Source organism: Peromyscus californicus, unplaced genomic scaffold, assembly GCF_007827085.1.
Source record: "Peromyscus californicus insignis strain IS unplaced genomic scaffold, ASM782708v3 Scaffold_4__1_contigs__length_199733344, whole genome shotgun sequence".
NCBI classification, from domain to species: domain Eukaryota; kingdom Metazoa; phylum Chordata; class Mammalia; order Rodentia; family Cricetidae; genus Peromyscus; species Peromyscus californicus.
In genome coordinates, this window is record NW_026294562.1 from 167,440,389 (window position 1) to 167,458,253 (window position 17,865).

The 17,865-nt window shown below is 43.8% G+C and overlaps 1 protein-coding gene across 1 annotated transcript; it reads left to right on the forward strand.

Moving 5' to 3' along the window:
• Window positions 1–6,562: 6,562 nt before the first annotated feature.
• On the forward strand, window positions 6,563–14,375 carry LOC128124049 (pregnancy-specific glycoprotein 22-like). The gene is made up of 5 exons (XM_052760285.1): window positions 6,563–6,626; window positions 7,940–8,299; window positions 11,120–11,479; window positions 12,704–13,060; window positions 14,104–14,375. The coding sequence occupies exons 1-5, from the start codon at window positions 6,563–6,565 to the stop codon at window positions 14,373–14,375; spliced, it is 1,413 nt and encodes a 470-aa protein (XP_052616245.1).
• Window positions 14,376–17,865: the final 3,490 nt, after the last annotated feature.

The following is a 17,865-nucleotide window of genomic DNA, read 5'->3' on the forward strand; positions in this document are numbered from 1 at the left end:
AGGCACAGAATGCCCAGTATGTACATATGCTTCTCACAGGCTGTGGGTGACCGACAAGTTGTCTGTGTACAACCATGCATGTAGTTTTTGTTGTCTTGAAGGCCTTCTTGGGTGTCTGTGGAGTGGGAGAAACTGGTTTTCACAGATGTTAATCTTGGTCATCAGCAGCTTGAGTGAATGTCTGTTTCAGGAAGTGAAAACAAATGGACAGTTCAGTTTGACTTTAGATCTAAGCTACCTGCCTCTGCAGAATTCCTGCAAAATTTCAGGACAAGAAATCATTTGTTTTCTGGCATTCCACTGTTACTACTACAGAAAGGCAAAGGATATAGCTTTTCTTTCACCCTTCCAGTAGATCATGCATCTAACACAGGACTCTCTCTCTCATCAGGAAGTCACTGATTTCAAACAACATAACATCTGTCTGTCATCTTACCTCATTGTGCTCTTTTCAGAAGTAACACTTTCTAAGATTGGCCTTAGATCCTGGGTATTAGCAACAATGGTCTCATATGGAGAAAGTTAGAGCCCTATCTGCCAAGCAAACCTGTCCCTTCTATTCATAGTTCTAGCATGTTTCTGCTCACTACCTTCTACCAGTCAGATCTGACTCTGAAATAATTCACCTGGAAGTGCTGCCAAGATGCCTCAGTGGTTAATAACTCTGATTGCTCTTGTAGAGGACCCAAGTTCTATTTTCAGCACACCCATGATTTCTCAGAACCAATCTGTAATTCCATTTCCAGGGTATCCAATGCCCTCTTCTTGCTTCTGTGGGCACTGGGCATAGTTGTGGTTCACAGACATGCTTTCAGTAAAAAATACACATGAAAAGAAAGAAAGAAGGAAGGAAGGAAAACAGCAGCCTGAATTTCAGGAAATGTCTTGCTATGGCCGTTAACTGTGCAAGACAGAGCATCACAGGCCAAGAGAACGGTTCTATTTCAAGCTCACTTTTAACCTGTTATCTTCCCTCTCCTAGATCATTCCGTGACTGATTCTTTTGATTTTGGGGATCCATGCCTCATCTCAGTCCAAATACCTAGGAAGACTGGCTTATGTTATAATCCAGTCTACTCAGTTAGCAGAATTACAGGCCCACTCCTGGTCTCATGTGTGAGGTTTCTGTACACATAAGTCCTGAGGACTGTATGTGGGTGCTTCTCATGGAAGCTAAATAGGAAGTCTTATTCTGTCCTATCTGTATGATTTCCTTAAACAACATTGCCTTGGAGGACACTGGCCCAGGCTCAGTTGTAGACATTAGTACAGTTAGAAGAACACAGAATTCTTTGGTGCATGGCAGGCAGTGTGTCAGTGAGGTCCAGAAGAGACAATGGACATCTGACTCCAGATCCTAGGTCTATATTACCAAGCTCTGCAGCTCAGCTCACACATGGCAAAGACTGTTTCTCCCACACAGCACAGGAGACCCACCATCTCTGAGCACTCAAATCCTCCTGCATTTGCTTTTGATTAATCTTCTGCCTGGTTCTGCGAGAACAAGAATCGGGGGTGGATGTTAGAAAGACCAACCCTGGTTGAAAGAGGCCTTTGCAAGGATCAGAGGTCCCATAGCATGTTATCTTCAGTCTATTGTCTGTACAGCACTGTTACTCAAGGCCACAGTCAGAAGTGAGAATTCTGACCCCATGGAAGTTGAGGATGGTAGTTTTAAAGCATATACATGAGTGTCAGAACACAACCTACCTGTGGAGGATAAATGGTCAAAGCCTGTCAGAAGGTGACAGGCTGAAATTGTCAGAGGGCAACTGGACTCTCCCTTATTCAGTGTCACAACTGACACAGGATCCTATGAGTGTAATCTGGAAATGAGTGGCTGCCACCCAACATGACCCATTCAGCCTGAATGCTACTTGTGAGTAATTTCTGTTTCTGCATGGGTAAAACTGCCTATACTTAGAGCTGGGACACTCAGCCATTCATTGGTATTGATACAACCTACCACATAGATACCTAGGCTGGCTAGGGAATCCTGCTCTAGCCCAAACACATAAAGCCAGGGCCAGCATTGAGCTAGAATGGGCTGGGAGGACTTCTCCTTGCTAGATAGGCTCAGGGTGATGAAGACAGGGGACATCTCAGATTCAGGCTCAGTGCACACATGAGAGTCCAGTGGGATTTTTTGTGTATTGTACCAGTGATGAATCAAGGAATTGTGTATGCTACATGAGTACTCTTCTACTAATCTGTACCCCAGCTCTGGTTGGGACCTCCTCAACTATGGTAATAAAACAGATCCTAGAGCCTCTATACACCAGAATTTTCCCATTTCTTCACACGTTTCATATGTGGCTCTATTCGGTTTGCTCCATATGGTTCAGGAGATCTGATGATATCCCTCTTAGATAATAATTTGTATGTAGGGTCAAGTCTCAACTTCTTTTGCAACGTTGCCTCTCACGAACTTGCATAGTCCTCTCGGTTTAACAATGGAGAGCCCCAGATATTCTGTCAAAAGCTCTTTATCCCCAAAATCACTAGTACTTGTAAATCCTATATCTCCCTTGTCAAGAACTCAGCCACTGGCATCCATAGGACCTAAGTGAAGAAAATTTCAGGTCTTGGCAAGTGAATCTCTGAAATGACAGCATCAAGTTTTGGGTGAATCTTGGTTTTATGGATAGATACAGAAATTATTTCCCAGAATGTGTCATGGGCACACACAAATCCCAGTCCTCTTCTGACATTCCAGCTATGATTCTTCCTCCTCTCCTTACATCTCTGGTTTCCTCTTGGCTCACCTTAGACTGGTATTGGAATGTAAAGTAGAGTGTTATCCCAGGAGGGAGGAACTTCCTAGGTAGAGAAAGCAGCCATTCTCTTCTCCAATGAATTCCTTTGGGAAGAGAGGCCACAGTCCCCTAATACCCAAACCACCCAGAGCCTCAACAGAGAAAGAGAGTTTCAGACCAGTTTCCTTCAGGAATACAAATGCAAAAATACTTAATAAAAACTCACAAACACTATCCAAGGACACATCAAAAAGATAATCTAGTATATTCTAGTGGCTTCATCCCAGAGAAGCTGGGATGGTTCAACATATGAAAATCTGGCAATATAACCCACCATATAAACAAACTGAAAAAAATTCACATGATCATCTCCTTTGATGCTGACAAAGCCTTTGAAAAAAAGCTCAACACTCCTTCATGGTAAATGTCTTGGAGAGAACAGGGATATAAGGGACATATCTAAACATAATAAAGGCATTATACAACAAACCAATAGACAACATCAAAATAAATGGAGAAAGACTCATTGACAAGACAAGGCTGTCCACTCTTGCCATTTCTGTTGAAGAGAGCACTTGATATTTTAGCTAGAGCAGTAAGACAACTGACAGAGATTAAGGGGATTTAAACTGGAAAGGAAGAACTCAAAGTATCACTATTTACGGATGATATGATTATATACATAACCAAGCCCAAAAGTTCCCCAAAGAACCCCTAGAGATGATAAGCACCTTCAGTGAATTAGATGATTACAAAATTAATGAAAAATCTCAGCAGCTCTCCTATATACAAATCGTCAATGGGCTGAGAAAAAAATCAGGGCTAAAACACCCTTCACAGTAACCACAAATAATAGAAAATAACTCAGTGTAACTCTAACCAATAGTAGTGGTTTGAAAGAAAATGGCTCCTAAAGGAAGTGGCACTATCAGGAGGTGTGGCCTTGTTGAAATAGGTATGATCTTGTTCAAGGAAGTGTTTCACTGTGGTGGTGGGCTTTGAGGTCTCTTTTGCTCAAGCTTTGCTTTAGTGACAGATAGACCATTTCCTGTTGCCTGGAAAATGTAGGACTCTCAGCTACTTCTAAACACACACAATATCTGTCTGCACACCACCATGCTCTCTGCTATGATGATAATGGACTGAACCTCTGAAACTGTAAGTGAGTTACCCTAATTAAATATGTTCCTTTAAAAGAGTGGCCATATTCATTGTTTCTCTTTATAACAATAGAAACCCTAACTAAGACACAAAGCAAGTGAAAGACCTTTATGACAAGAACTCCATGTCTTTGAAAGACATTGAAGATGGAAAGATATCCCATGCTTATTGATCATTATGATTAACATAGTAAAAATGGCCATCTTCCCCCAAACAATCTATAGATTTAATGGAATTCCCATCAAAATTATAACAATTCCTTTTTTTTTTGTTTTTCTAGACAGGGTTTCTCTGTGTAGTTTTGCGCCTTTCCGGAACTCACTTTGTAGACCAGGCTGGCCTCGAACTCACAGAGATTCACCTGCCTCTGCCTCCCGAGTGCTGGGATTAAAGGCATGCACCACCACCACCCGGCTCAAAATTATAACAATTCTTGACAGACCTTCAAAACACAATACTCAAATTCTTGTGGAAAACACAAAAAACCTGCGGTAGCTAAAACAATCATGTACAATAAAGGAACTTCTCAAGGTATCACTATTCCTGATTTCAAGCTCTACTATAGAGCTGTAGTAAGAAAAACCATATTGTATTGGCATAAAACTAAACAGGTGGATCAATGGAAAGCAGGGGAGTGGGCAGAGGGACTGGGAGGAGAGGAGGGAGGAGAAACTGTGGTCAGGCTGCATAAATAAATAAATAAACAAAACAACAACAACAAAACAGATGTGTAACCAAGTCTGATTAGGCTGTAGATTTCTGTGAGTGAATGTCTTAATTCATACAAGAGCGCCCAGACCACTGTGGGCAGCATCATTACTAGGCAATTAGTTCTTGGTTGTACAGAAAAGCCAGCTAAGTTCAACCAGAGTGTGAGCCTGTGAATGAGACAGCAAGCAGCAAGCATTCTGCCTTGACTTCCTTCACTGCTACAATATAACACAGCCCCAGTAGGAAGTCGGACTCTACTCTCATAAACTTCTCTTTTTCAGAGGTTTTTTTTTTTTTAACAGCAAGAGAAAAATAGACTACTATATCTGGAAGACATGTCTATTTGAATCAGTGCGATTTGTTCTCAAGATCAAACCTCTTTAGCACCCTATGGGCAAAGAGAAAGTAGTATTTAGACAGCATGGCCATATGGTGCATGTTCAGTCCATAACTTAGTGTCCTCGCCTTTTTTTTTTAACCTGACAGGATTTCTCTGTGTAACACCAGCTGTCCTGGAACTTTCTCCTTAGACAAATCTGTCCTGGATCTAAGAAACCCTCCTGCCTCTGCTTCCTGAGTGCTGGAATTAAAGGCATTCACCACCATGCCCAGCTGTCTCCTGTCCTTTTAATCTCAAGAGAAATATCCCAGTTCTTTCCTTCAAAATTTCCTGAGCACAAGGCTCCTCTGAGAATGCCCTTCCTCTGGTTTCACACCACTTCTAACTTTAGTCCAGGGCTTCCCAGGACAAATCTTGAACCATGTCTAGACCCATCCTACAGTAGAGGGAATTAGGAGTCCTGAAGAGCACAGTGATTGTGATGACAGGCCCTGCATCCTACCTGTGCCTAAGTTATCAGGGAAGTTCACTTTTGGGTTCTTGACCATGCTTGCTGTATCTCTAGACATGACATTGCAGTTCTCCTAGTGATCTCCAGGGGGCGATAGCAGGGCATATGCTCAATGCTCTGAAAATTGTTTCCCTGACCCATGATCTAGCCAACTGCTTTCAGTCTCTGTCCCTACTAACCTTGAGCTCCCTCCCTAGACCCTACTCTGACCTTCTTTATCCTTCCTTTGTCTGAGAACATCTTTCTGCATGGGGACTTTGAATGTATCCTTCCTCCTGGCATCTTTCATAGGGGAAGGCAAGATTCCCAGTAGGGAATCATCTAGGAAAGGGCAAAGGTGACCTAGGAAGATCAGCGAGGACGTAAGCACACCCAACACATAATGCTCTAATATTGTCTTGAAATCATCCATAGGAAGAGGGAGCCCACAGTCCTTTCAAGGACACACAGGTCACCTCTTCTCCAACACTGAGCACATGATACTCCTCACACAACTGTTCCTGGGGCTCTGTCCTGGATCATTAATTTGACTTGTGACATTAGTGATAAAGGATTGATCTTCATCCCTAGTCATCACTCAGTTGGTCTCTTCCCAGCCCTCAGAGACATTTCTGTCACCTTCCTGCAGGTTTTAAGTAAATATCACCTTCTAAGAGCCTTGAGAACACAGGGTAGATTGGGTATTCAGCTGAATCTCTGTGTCACAAGGACACATATGCATGATGGAGGCTCCCTTTTTGGTGCTGACAGTCCCAAGGCCAGTACACAGCAGACGTCAGGGCTGGGATGAGCTGTTTTTCTCTAAGGGCATGGGGATGCTTATCAGCCTTGTTGCTCAATGAGTTGCTTGGAGGAGACACATAAAGGGAAGTTGCGAGGGATGCAGGACAGCACGGAGAGTGGAAGAGATTGAGAAGTGCCTTGGACTCAAGTCACATCACTCATAACCCATTGGATTCTAGGAAGTGCTCCTGTCTCAGAAAAATCACAGCCCAGAAGGAGGAAGAACAGCAGAGCCCGAGTTTTGTGTTCGAGGTGAGAGGCTCTTCTCCTCAGAAGGAAGGACAGCAAGTGAGAAGATTGATGGGGGAGTCCTCTGTGCTTCTCTGGAAGGGGTGTACCCCCTGGCAGGGAATTCTGCTCACAGGTAGGTATACCAGCTTTCTGACTGTGTGGGGGAGGGGAATTTGGAAGCAGGCTGGAGTCTCCTAAAGGGGACAGGATCTTGTGAGAAGACTCAAATTTTCTGCTTGCAGTCACGGGCAGAAGGTACAGTGAGGGACAGAGGCTCAGCAGCCTGAAGCTCTCAGAGGACAGCAGGTGATGATGGTAAGGGAGAAGGGTCAAGCACTCCATGTTCACAGTGAGTTACATTGGCTGCAATGTTCTGAAGACAGCTGTTCCCAACCATGGCAGCATGACCCTCCAAACAGAAATCAAACAGGGGAGGGCTAGTGCGATGTCTTAGTGTGTGAAGCTATGACAACCTGAAACCAACCCTCAGCTCTCACACAGTAGATAGAGAACAGACTCCTGCAGGCTCTACTCTGCCCTCCACATAGGTGCTGTGGCATGAACACACTCATGCACACCCTGACACGTGTGCCCCCACACATATTTGTAGAAAACATCTTTATATGTGCAAAAGGAGACACCAGCATTCACAAATACACACCTGTACTTATGTAAGTAAATCTAAAATCATTTATTTCACACTTGAATATAATTATTGTCATAAGCTCCAAACCTAGGAACTATGAAGATAAATCCATGGAGACACATTCCTTCTTCCTTCCTTCCTTTTTTTTTCCTTTATCCACTTGTGTCTGAGTCTTTTTCAGGAACTGAACCTTCCAAAAAGTTCAGACTCATTACAAATCCCTGATTCTGGATGGGAGGTGTTGGCTCAGGCCTTTAATCCTAGCATTTGGGAGGCAGAGGCAGTTGATCTCAGTGAGTTCTAGTCCAGCCTGGTCTACAGAGCGAGTTCCAGGACAGCCAAAGCTACACAGAGAAACCCTGCCTCAAAAACCCAAAACTAAACCCCAAACCAAAACCAAAATCAAAGCAAAAACCAAACACACAAACAAAAATCCCTGAATCTAGTGGACTTGATGTTGGTACATCTGAAAGGTGAGGCCAAGTGTTGACTAGAATCACAAAGAGAACAGAGGAAAAAGTCAGAAAGTGAAGACTTTCCAGAGGAGGAGTTCAGAGAGATATTGTTCCTCACACTAAATACTCTCTGTAAGGAAGGATATGGGACACTGAGGGGAAACCAGGCAGATACCAGAGCAGAGAATTCCTAAGAGAGTGACTGACACACTCAAACACTGTGAGTCAATGGAAGTCTTGATGCTCATGCCTGCAAAGGGAGGTCAGCACTCCCTACTCACACACCAAAGCTGAGTGATGATCACACCCGTTTAATATTGGTGATTTTTCTCAATTCCCTTCTAGCCTCCCTCTTAACCTCCTGGCACCTGTCCACCACTGCCCATGTGACCATTGAGTCACTTCCACTCCAAGTGGCTGAAGGAGAAAACGTCCTTTTCCTTGTCCATGATCTGCCAGAGAATCTTATCGCCTTTGCCTGGTTTAAAGGGCTGGCAAAGACGACACAAAGAATTGCAATGTATACAATGGACAGCAATGTAAGTGGGCCAGGACATGTGCACAGTGATAGAGAGACAATATATCATAATGGATCCCTGTTGATTGAAAATGTCACCCAGAAGGACTCAGAAATCTATACCCTACGAACCTATAATAGACATGGAAAAACTGTATCAACAACATCCATGTACTTTCACGTGTCTGGTAAGTAATTCATTGTGAACTCTGTGAGCTGGGTGAGGTTCATTTCACTGGGCACATACAGGAGGGAGGTCTAGGCCTACATTCCCTATGGCCTGTGTTGGAGTTTGAGCATTTAGTGCAAGAAATACATGATATAGAATAATGGCAATAGATCTGCATCCTTCATTGACTTCACCCTGCATACAGGTAGATGCATGGTAAGTAATGTAGCCAAGATTATCAGCCTCTGTCTAGACTCTGGGTGTTCTTAGCAGGAGTGTTTCCTTGAGAAAGACATCGAGGGAATCGGCATTGTGCCTGGTTGAGGAAAACATGGGATCCTCCCAGAGATGTGAGCACCAGGATGCCTTGTCTCCAGATCTCTGTCCCAGACTCAACGACAGGTGTCCATGAGAAGCATTTTATAAGTGTTGGGTTTTGACTCCCTGAAGGCAGAGAATAGTGCTCTCAAGGAGTCCATGTCTTGTGATGTGTGGAACTAGACAGTGTGCTGTCATGAGGGCCTTGGTTGAGCTATGTCCCTTGGCTATATTCTTCAGAGAGTCAGCAGGGGAGATTGGTCAATAGATGTCCAGGTCATTAACTAACTGTCCTGTTGGGCATATGAGATTTCATATGAAGCTTATTGTCCCCAAGGACACAGGTTCTCCTGACAAGTGCTTGTCCTCTGGGTCCAGCTCAGGGAATTCTCCCCTGCAGACAAATGGCCACAGGCTGTGCTGATCTGACAGGTTCCCAGACAGGAGTTGTAATTTCCCTGTTGAACACCAGGGATGTCATCATGACGAACAATGAACTGGCAGAGCAGTATTTTCCTGAACCAGGAACTTATCTAGTAGCCTGGTTCCATCCATTTTTATAGACCTGGAAATGATGATAACAGCATTCTCATACCTACAATTTGCTTAATGTGTCTGCTACACTGCCAGGAGATCATGTTCTGTTTCCTACTTTATGCATTTCCTTTGTGAAATACACACTATCCAAGGGAAATCATTTAGATAGAGGTCTAAGGCATCTCAGAAAGATCATGGAGCAAATGGGCAGAGTGATTACATAGCTCAGCAAATAGAAGAAGTGGGAGCATGCTCTTGAAAATCTTGCACAGGATGAAGGAGCTCACAGCCCTTTCCCCAAAATCAGGTCACTTCCTCTCACACCCAAGATGTGACTCCTGACACATCCTGGGCCTTTGACCTAGGTCAGAACCCAGTCTGATGGAGACTCCAATGAGAGTAGTTTTGTTCTTTTTCCCCACACATTACTCTCCTGGTCCTTCTGGAGCCTCAAAGTCAGTTTTGTCACCTTAATGCTGAGAGCAAATTCCGTGTTTGCAGAGCGTTGAAAACTCAGGACAGACTGGGTGTCCAGCTGGGTTTCTTTGTCACATGATTGCGCAGCTCTACTCTTTTTTTGGTGTTGACAGACCTAGGCCAGGACACAAAAGAGTGCAGTCTCAGAGTCAGCCACTAGTATCTCATGTCACAGTGATGGTCATTACCCTTGACTCTCTCTGTGTTCTAGTGGGCAGAAACATAAAGAAAGAATGAGGAACATGGGGCAGCACTGAAACTGGAGGGGCCAAGCAGTGTTTTGAACACTGACCCACCCTCAACCTATGGGACTCTGGGAGGTGCTCCTTTCTGGGAAAAGACTCAGTTCAGATGAGGGAAGGACAGCAGAGCTTGGGAGCTGTGATAGAGCTGAAGTTCCTCAGAGGGATGACAGATCAGCCTACTGAGACAATGGAGGCCCCTTTGCACTCCTCTGCAAAGGGTGTACCACATCTCGGGGGCCCCTGCATACAGATGAGGAGGCAAGGAAATGACAGTTTGTTAGAGGACAGGACTGACATACTGTATGTAGCCTCCTGGGTGGTATGAGGACAAGAGTGGTGCCTCAGTGTTTGTAGGGGAGAAAATACAGTGTGGGAGAGAGGCTCAGCATTAGGATGCTCTCATTGAATACTAAACAGTAAGCGTAGGGAAAGACACTGTTCTTACATGAAATTAGTCAGCATGACCACAATATTCTGAAGATTAATGCTCTCAGCTTGATGGCCCCCCAAAATTAAGCTGGTGTGGATCACTGATGTGATTCAATGAATATAGGCATTTGCTTTGTTGTGTGGCTGAGTCCAATGAATAGAAGTCCTCTGGCCTGCACTTAAATACTGTGTCCTGGACCCACCCCCACACACACTACTCACAAACAAGTATAAGATATAAACAAGGGTAAAAATCAAAGCAAATGGAATGATTCAATACTGTATCCCTAAACCTATGAGTTTCTTAAATAAGTCCATGGGCATACAGGGTTCTGGGACATCATGCATGTATCTGAAAAAGTTTTTAGGCATTATTTAAAAAAAATACAAGACAATTCATGGTTCTTATGATGTCTCAGTTTGAGTGGACTTGAAGTAAAGACAGCTAGATGGTGAATTCAGGTGTTGGCTGCAACTCCAAGAGTAACAGAAAAACAGCAAAATCAGAGAGTGAAGACACAGGGGGTCTGTAGGGGAAGAGGTCAGGCAGGCATCACCCCAACACCAATCCAGTGTAAATGTGATCAGGAATCAGATGGCAGTAAGACAGGGCCATGTTGACAACTGAAGAGGTAGAGTCATATAGTAGAAATGACAAGTGTGGGGACACTGAGAACATGAAAGTTATGTGCAGACCTCCACCAAGTAGCACAGGGCAACATTCACCCACAAAACCTCAGCTTCACAATGGACACAGCTGCTCAGGACACAGGGCCTCAGCTTAGTCAAATACAAAATTCTGAATTTAGATGGATCTCTCTCTTCCCTTCTAGCCTTCCTTTGGAAGTGTGGGCGCCTTGCTGCCTCTTCCCAGCCCACTATTGAATCAATGCCACCCAAGGTTGCTGAAGGGAGAAGTGTTCTTCTACTTGTTCGCAACCCCCCAGAGAATATTGTAGAGTTTTCCTGGTACAAAGGAATGGTTGGAGTCAAGAACCTTTTGGCTATCCGACATATAGGAGGCAGGAAACCAACTGTGTGGGGACCTGCATACAGTGGCAGGGAGACACTGTACAGCGATGGATCCCTGCTTATTCACAGTGTCACTAAGAACGACCGCGGATTGTACACCCTACGAATTCTGAGATCAGACAGGGGAAATGAAGAAGCACGAGTGCAACTCCAGGTGGACAGTAAGAGATTCTCTGTGACTGTTCAGTGCTGGGTGGGGCTTAGACACACAGGGCTGTCATGGCTGGCCTGGCTTCCCCTCCCCCTGCACTGTGTCCCCATGGGGAGGTTTGAGCACTTAGTGCAGAGCACACTGGTAGAGACAAATGGCCATAGATCATCTTCCATCTTCTGACTCCACCTGCATCAAGGAAGACCTTGATGGAAAGTAACTCAACCTAAGATGTCAGAGTCAGCCTAGGCTCTTGGAGTTCTAGACCAGGGAGGCCTGAATCCTGTCATCTTTCCAAGGCTGGACTAAAGTGATGCAGGGGATAATTTTCTAGTGCTCTACTCTTACAAAGTTGATAGAGAACAATGGTTTCAAAACATCCATGTCAAACTGGGGTATTTATTAGCTCCAAATTGAGTGTCATAAACAAAATCCAGGAACTGGTACAGAGACCATGGAGAAGTGCTTCCTATTGGTTGCTTTTCATGCTTGCTGAACCAGCTCTCTTACATCACCCAGGACTCCTAGCCCAGGGCTTGAACTGCATACATTGGTCTCAATCCTTTTGCATCAATCCCTACTTCAAAAAAATATACTATACTTTTGCCCACAGGCCAGTTTGGTGGTAGTGTTTTCAACTCAGGCCTTGTCTAGCAAAATGACTGTAGCTTGTTTGAAGTTGACATAAAAGCAGCCAGCCTAGTACCCAAGCCTTTTGAAGACCTGAGCCTGCCTTGAAGATGAGACTGCTCCCAGCCACACACAGCCCCAGACTTAAGGGCTACTTGACAGAGCAGCAAGTGCATCTATTAGGTGGGGTCAGAGATTGAGTGTTGACTCAAAGGAAAAATGAAGAATAAAAACCTAGAAAGTGGAAGTCCCAGGCCTGTTGAGTTCAGGGGAGGCATCATCTCAAACCCCAGTGTGCATGAGTGTGTGCAGTGTCTGACTGAGGGCAGTGAGGGAGCAGCCAATGTAGACACCCAAGGGGACAGTTCTGTGCATTGGGCATGACACTTTCAGAGGCACTGTTGGGAAGGAGGAGGTCGTGTTTCTGCCCTTCAGTAAGTGGGGTAGACACACACACACACACACACACACACACACACACACACACACACACACCTGTACCTCTAGGCTGAGTGATGAATCCATCTTCTCAGGATGGAGGTCACCATCTTTTCATCAAGCACAATGATCCCCATGTGATACTTTTTTTTCTCTTCCCTCACAGCTTCCCTTTCTGTGTTCTGTAATGCTCTCACTTCTCAACTCATGGTCCAACCAGAGCCTCGGTATGCTGCTGAAGGTGAAGGCGTACTTCTCCAAGTCCACAATCTTCCAGAAGATCTGAAAGCATTTTTCTGGTACAAATCAAAGAATAGGAACCCAGACCTTAAAATTGTAGAATACGTCGGAATCATTGATTCCATCTCCTGGGGGCCTGCACACAGAAGAGGATGGATGTTGTACAATAATGGTTCCCTGATGCTCCAGGATGTCACTGAAAAAGATGCAGGAATATACACACTAGAAGTTTTAACCAATGATTTCAATTATAAAAAAATACATGTGGAATTTTACGTACAGAGTAAGTGATTCTCTATGGTCTCCAACTGCTAGACATGGCTTATTCTACTTCATATACTAAACTGTCAGGATTGGGCTGTGCCTGCTCCCCCCCCCCACTTCATTGTGTTCCCCACTAGGGTTTGGGTTTCAAGTACAGGGCACATATAGGTAGACAAATTGGAGTAGATCTGAACCCCTCACATGTTGTTACCTGCAAAGAAGTGGACATGTGCTGGGTAAACTCAGCCCCAGGATGTCAGCTGCAGCCCAGATCCTTGGAGCTTTCACCATGCACATGGCTCTGGAAAGACTTTTTGGGTGTCAGGCAGGCCCTGACTGATGAAGCCATGGGGTCCTCACAGAGAACACCAGAAAGCCCTGACTCCAAAACTTTTCCCATGACTGGACACAAGGTGACATTGGGGAGGTTTTTCTAACTGTTACTGTAGATATCCTGTGAGAGCTTTCAGGGAACAAGGCTTTACTGACTGTCCAGTCATGGGACTGATTATCCCATAGAGTGTGGAACCAGCTGTGTACTGCCATGACAACTGCAGTTAGGTAGGTCACCTGAGCATCTCCTTCCCCTGAGGCTCAGTGGACATGTGACTGCTCCATTAGCCTATTGTTATGATGGGCTTATGAGACTTCACAGGAAGGTCAAACCACCAAGGGAAGAAACAGAAGAGGCAGACACTCCAGATTCCTCCTTCACCTCAGGCTCCAGCCTAGGGAATTCTCTTCTGCAGGTGAATAGTAACAGATGCTGCTGATGTGAGCAGCTCCCCACCCCAAGTTCACACCATTGCTCATAACTAAGCTTAACTCATGGACACAGAATGATCATGCACTGTGTGTCCTATTACATGGAAACTGAGACAAGAAAAAGAGCCTGAATTAGGGTCACACAGTCCTTGGATGGTAGATCCAAAGCACAAGATATGTTTATAGCTACAGTTCCTAATTCTGCCCCCTGGAAGCTTTACAAAGTATAAACTAATGAGGGCCTGGTTGAACTCTCTAAACTCCTGTCATTTGGTAACTTCCTCTGTTTCTTCACAGAGCATGTGACACAACCCTTTGTGAGAATCACTGATACCACAGTTACAGGAGGTACATCTGTGATATTAACCTGCATTTCACGTGACACTGATATCTCTATTCGTTGGATCTTCAATAAAAAGAATCTGCAGCTCACAGAGAGGATGACTCTTTCTCCTACAAAGTGTGGACTCAGAATTGATCCAGTCAGTAGCAAGGATGCTGGAGAGTATCAGTGTGAGGTTTTCAACCAATTCAGTTTGAATACCAGTCTTCCAGTCTCTTGGCCATGATAAGTGAGTGACCTCTCCTCTCATCCCACTTTATCAATGGGGTATAACATGGAGAAAAGTTATGTGGTAAAAATGATTAGTTATTACTCAGGTACAGACAGAATGGTGACTCATGCCTATAATCCTGGGATAGATGGGTGCACAAGGGAGGGCCAGGATTTAAAGTGAGGTTATCTTAAAAGAAAAATAAAGACATTAATATGGTAAACAAAAATTCAAAGACCCTAAGAGCTTAGTTTGTGGTTCTAATATAAAGCAATCCCTCAGATTTATGGGAACTAATTTCAATAGCCCTCAAAGTTTTGGATACTCTGAGTCTGCTGTGAAAATGATACATTGTTTGCTTAGAGAAAAACATCCTCTCATATATTTAAGTACATTCCCTGTTTAACTAATTCACTTAGGCCCAAAGTTACGTGCACACCAGTCATCCATGTGAAGTGAGGAAAAGTGACAGGACAAAGGTATGCCCATGTTTCACTGTGAACACAGGCCATAATTCACAGTGTGTTTGATGCACAGATGTAAAATCCTCCATACAAGGGCAGGTCATACTGTTTTCATCCTGAGAGTGGCATTCACAGTGGGACCTTGCCAATGAGTGTGTTTCCTGTTAATACGTATTTCTTTCCTTTTTTTATTCCCCTCTCATATATTACATCCTGACCACGGTTTCCCCTCCATCTATTCCTCCCTAAATCTCACTTCCCCTCTACCCCAGATCCACTCTTCTTCTGTTTCCCTTCAAAAAATGAGCAGGCCTCTCAGGGATATCTACAGAACATGGCATAACAAGTTATATTAGACTTACCACAATCCCTCATATCAGAGCTGGAAGAGGCAACCCAGTAGGAATAAAAGTGTCCAAAGGGCAGGCAACAGAGTCAGAGATGTCCCCACTTCCACTCTTAGGAGTCCCACAAGAGTGCCCATCTACATCATTATAAATTACATGCTATGGCCCAAGGAAAAGCCCATATAGGACCTGTGATTATCATTTCAGTCTTTGTGATCCTCTCTAAGCCTTGCTTAATGGTTTGTGTTCTATGTTTCCATGGTGCCCTTGATCCCTCTGGTTCCCACCATCCTTGCTTCTCATATTCTATGGAGTTCTCCTGGCACTGCCAAGTGTTTGGCTGTGTGTCTGTGCATCTGTTCCTGTAAGTTGCTGGGTGATGCCTCTCTGATGACTATTAGGCTGGACACTGATCTACTAGTATAACAGAATATCATTAGTAATAATTTCATTGAAATGTTTTTCCAGTCACGTTTTGTTCTGTTCTGAATTTCTGGGCTGTCCCGCCTCTGGTTTCTGGCCATCCAGGCAGTGACTAGGTCTGGGCTCTCTCTCATGGCATGGGCTTTAATTTGGTGCAGTCATTGGTTGGCCACTGTCACAAGTTCTGATTCACCATTACACCAGCACACATTTCAGGAAGGACAGATTGTAGGTCAAATGTTTTGTGTCTTGATTGGTGTCCCGGTCCCACTGCTAGAGGTCTTCTATGGTTATAGAAGATGGCTGGTTCCGGCTACCTTCCCTCACTACCAGGAGTTTTTACCAGGGTCACTCTTGTAGATTTCAGGAAGTTTCCACTCTAGCAGTTTTCCACATTGCTCCCAAAATGCATCACATTTCCAGTCATTACTCCAAGTACTCTCTCCTTCCATCCCACCTTCCCCCACCTCTTTCCTCCTCTTCCCATCCCCACATTCCCTCCCATCCACCCACAAAATCTTTTCTAGTTCTTCTTCTCAGGGAGATACATGGGTCCCACCTGAGTTTTCCTTGTTACTTAGCTTCTCTGTGCATGTGACAAACAGGACATCTAATTGTTTGTGGCAGTATTAGTATACAGTAGTAGAGCTCAGATGGGTGTATTTGTTTACTAGTTTCAGAAACTTCTGTAGAATCTTTAGGATTTCCCACAAATAAGTTCATGTAATCTCCATATCTATATTACAGCCAATTAACTGGCCAACTTCATCTTTATTTATTTGTGTTGCCTAATTGCTCTGTCTGGTAGAATGCTGCAGAAAAGTGGCCACCACAGCATCCTTGTGTCGATCCTGGTCTTAGAGAGAAAGCATCAGTGTCCCCACTGAGTACTGAGTTAGCAGTGATTTTTCACATGTGCCCCTAATGCACTGGCCTATCGTCTCCCGGAGTTTGTCTGTTTTCATGACAAAAAATTTTTCACTTTTGTCAAATGTCTTTATTGATTCAGTCTTATGAGTTATTCTTAGAATCTGTTTTGTTGTTCTAGGAATCTCCTTCATGCTTGCATCTCTGAAGACTCTGTCTGGACTTCTAGGTATTTGTCTCATTCACAGAATTCACTCTACATTTAACCCCCTCACTATTGAGTAGTCAGACAAATTTTAGTAATCTGAAAAAAGAAGAACAAGCTCTCAAATTTCACTTCGAGTGTTAAGAATGTTACTCTTTTAAAAACAAAGTTAATTTAATCAAAGATTGTCGGTGTCATTAATCACTTTTAAGAATGAACATTTTTCCTTTTATTGAAAATAGATTTTTTCTTATACAATATATACTGTTCATAGTTTCTCCTCTCCCAACACTTCCCAGTTCCTCCCCACATCTCCTACCATTGGGATCACTCCCTTTCTTTTTTTTTCATTAGAGAAGAATAAGCCTCTAAGGGTTAACAACAAAACATGAAAAAATAAATATAATATGATGAAACAAACTTATCATATTGGTGTTTGACCCTGCAACTCAACAGGAGCAAAAGATCCCAAAAGATCCTAAGAGTCAGAGACTCACTTGTTCTCAATGTCAGGAGTCTCATAAAAACACTAATCTAATAGCTATAATATAAATACACAAGACCTGCTGCTGACTCGTGTAGCCCCTGTGCCTGCTTATCTGATGTAGATACCTCTTCTCTGAGAACTAGACCTTATTGTGCTTGAAGACTGTATACAAGCTGGCAACAGAGGAAAACAATCAATTGTCCTACCCAGTTGTGATTCCTACAAATGACAACAATGGCCAGCATAGCTAGGTATCCCTAAATGTTCAAGAGTGGCAGTTATTCCTTGGATGTAACCAAAGACTCTCTAATTGGACTTCAGGCTGCTCAAAATTAGGGACATCATGACTGGTACTGGAATGAAATCAACTGTACATGGATAGTGATGTTATGGATCCTAGAGGAGAACCTATAATGGCCATTTTCCTAAACCATTTTAATTCTAGGTTCATTCTAAATACACATCCTTATTCCCACAGACAAGTGTAGCTCTAGCCCTACATTAAAGATGCTTTTTTTTTCTGCACAGACAGAGGCCACCAAAGAAATTCAAAATGAATCCATATGCAGTGAACAATTTATGCTTGGTGGTATGTATAGGAATATCCCTCATAGACTCAGTGTTTGCATGCTTGACCCTTAGGGAATTGCATTACTAGGAAGTATGGCTTTTTTGTGTAGCTCTGGCCTTGTTGGAGGTAGTCTGTTACTGT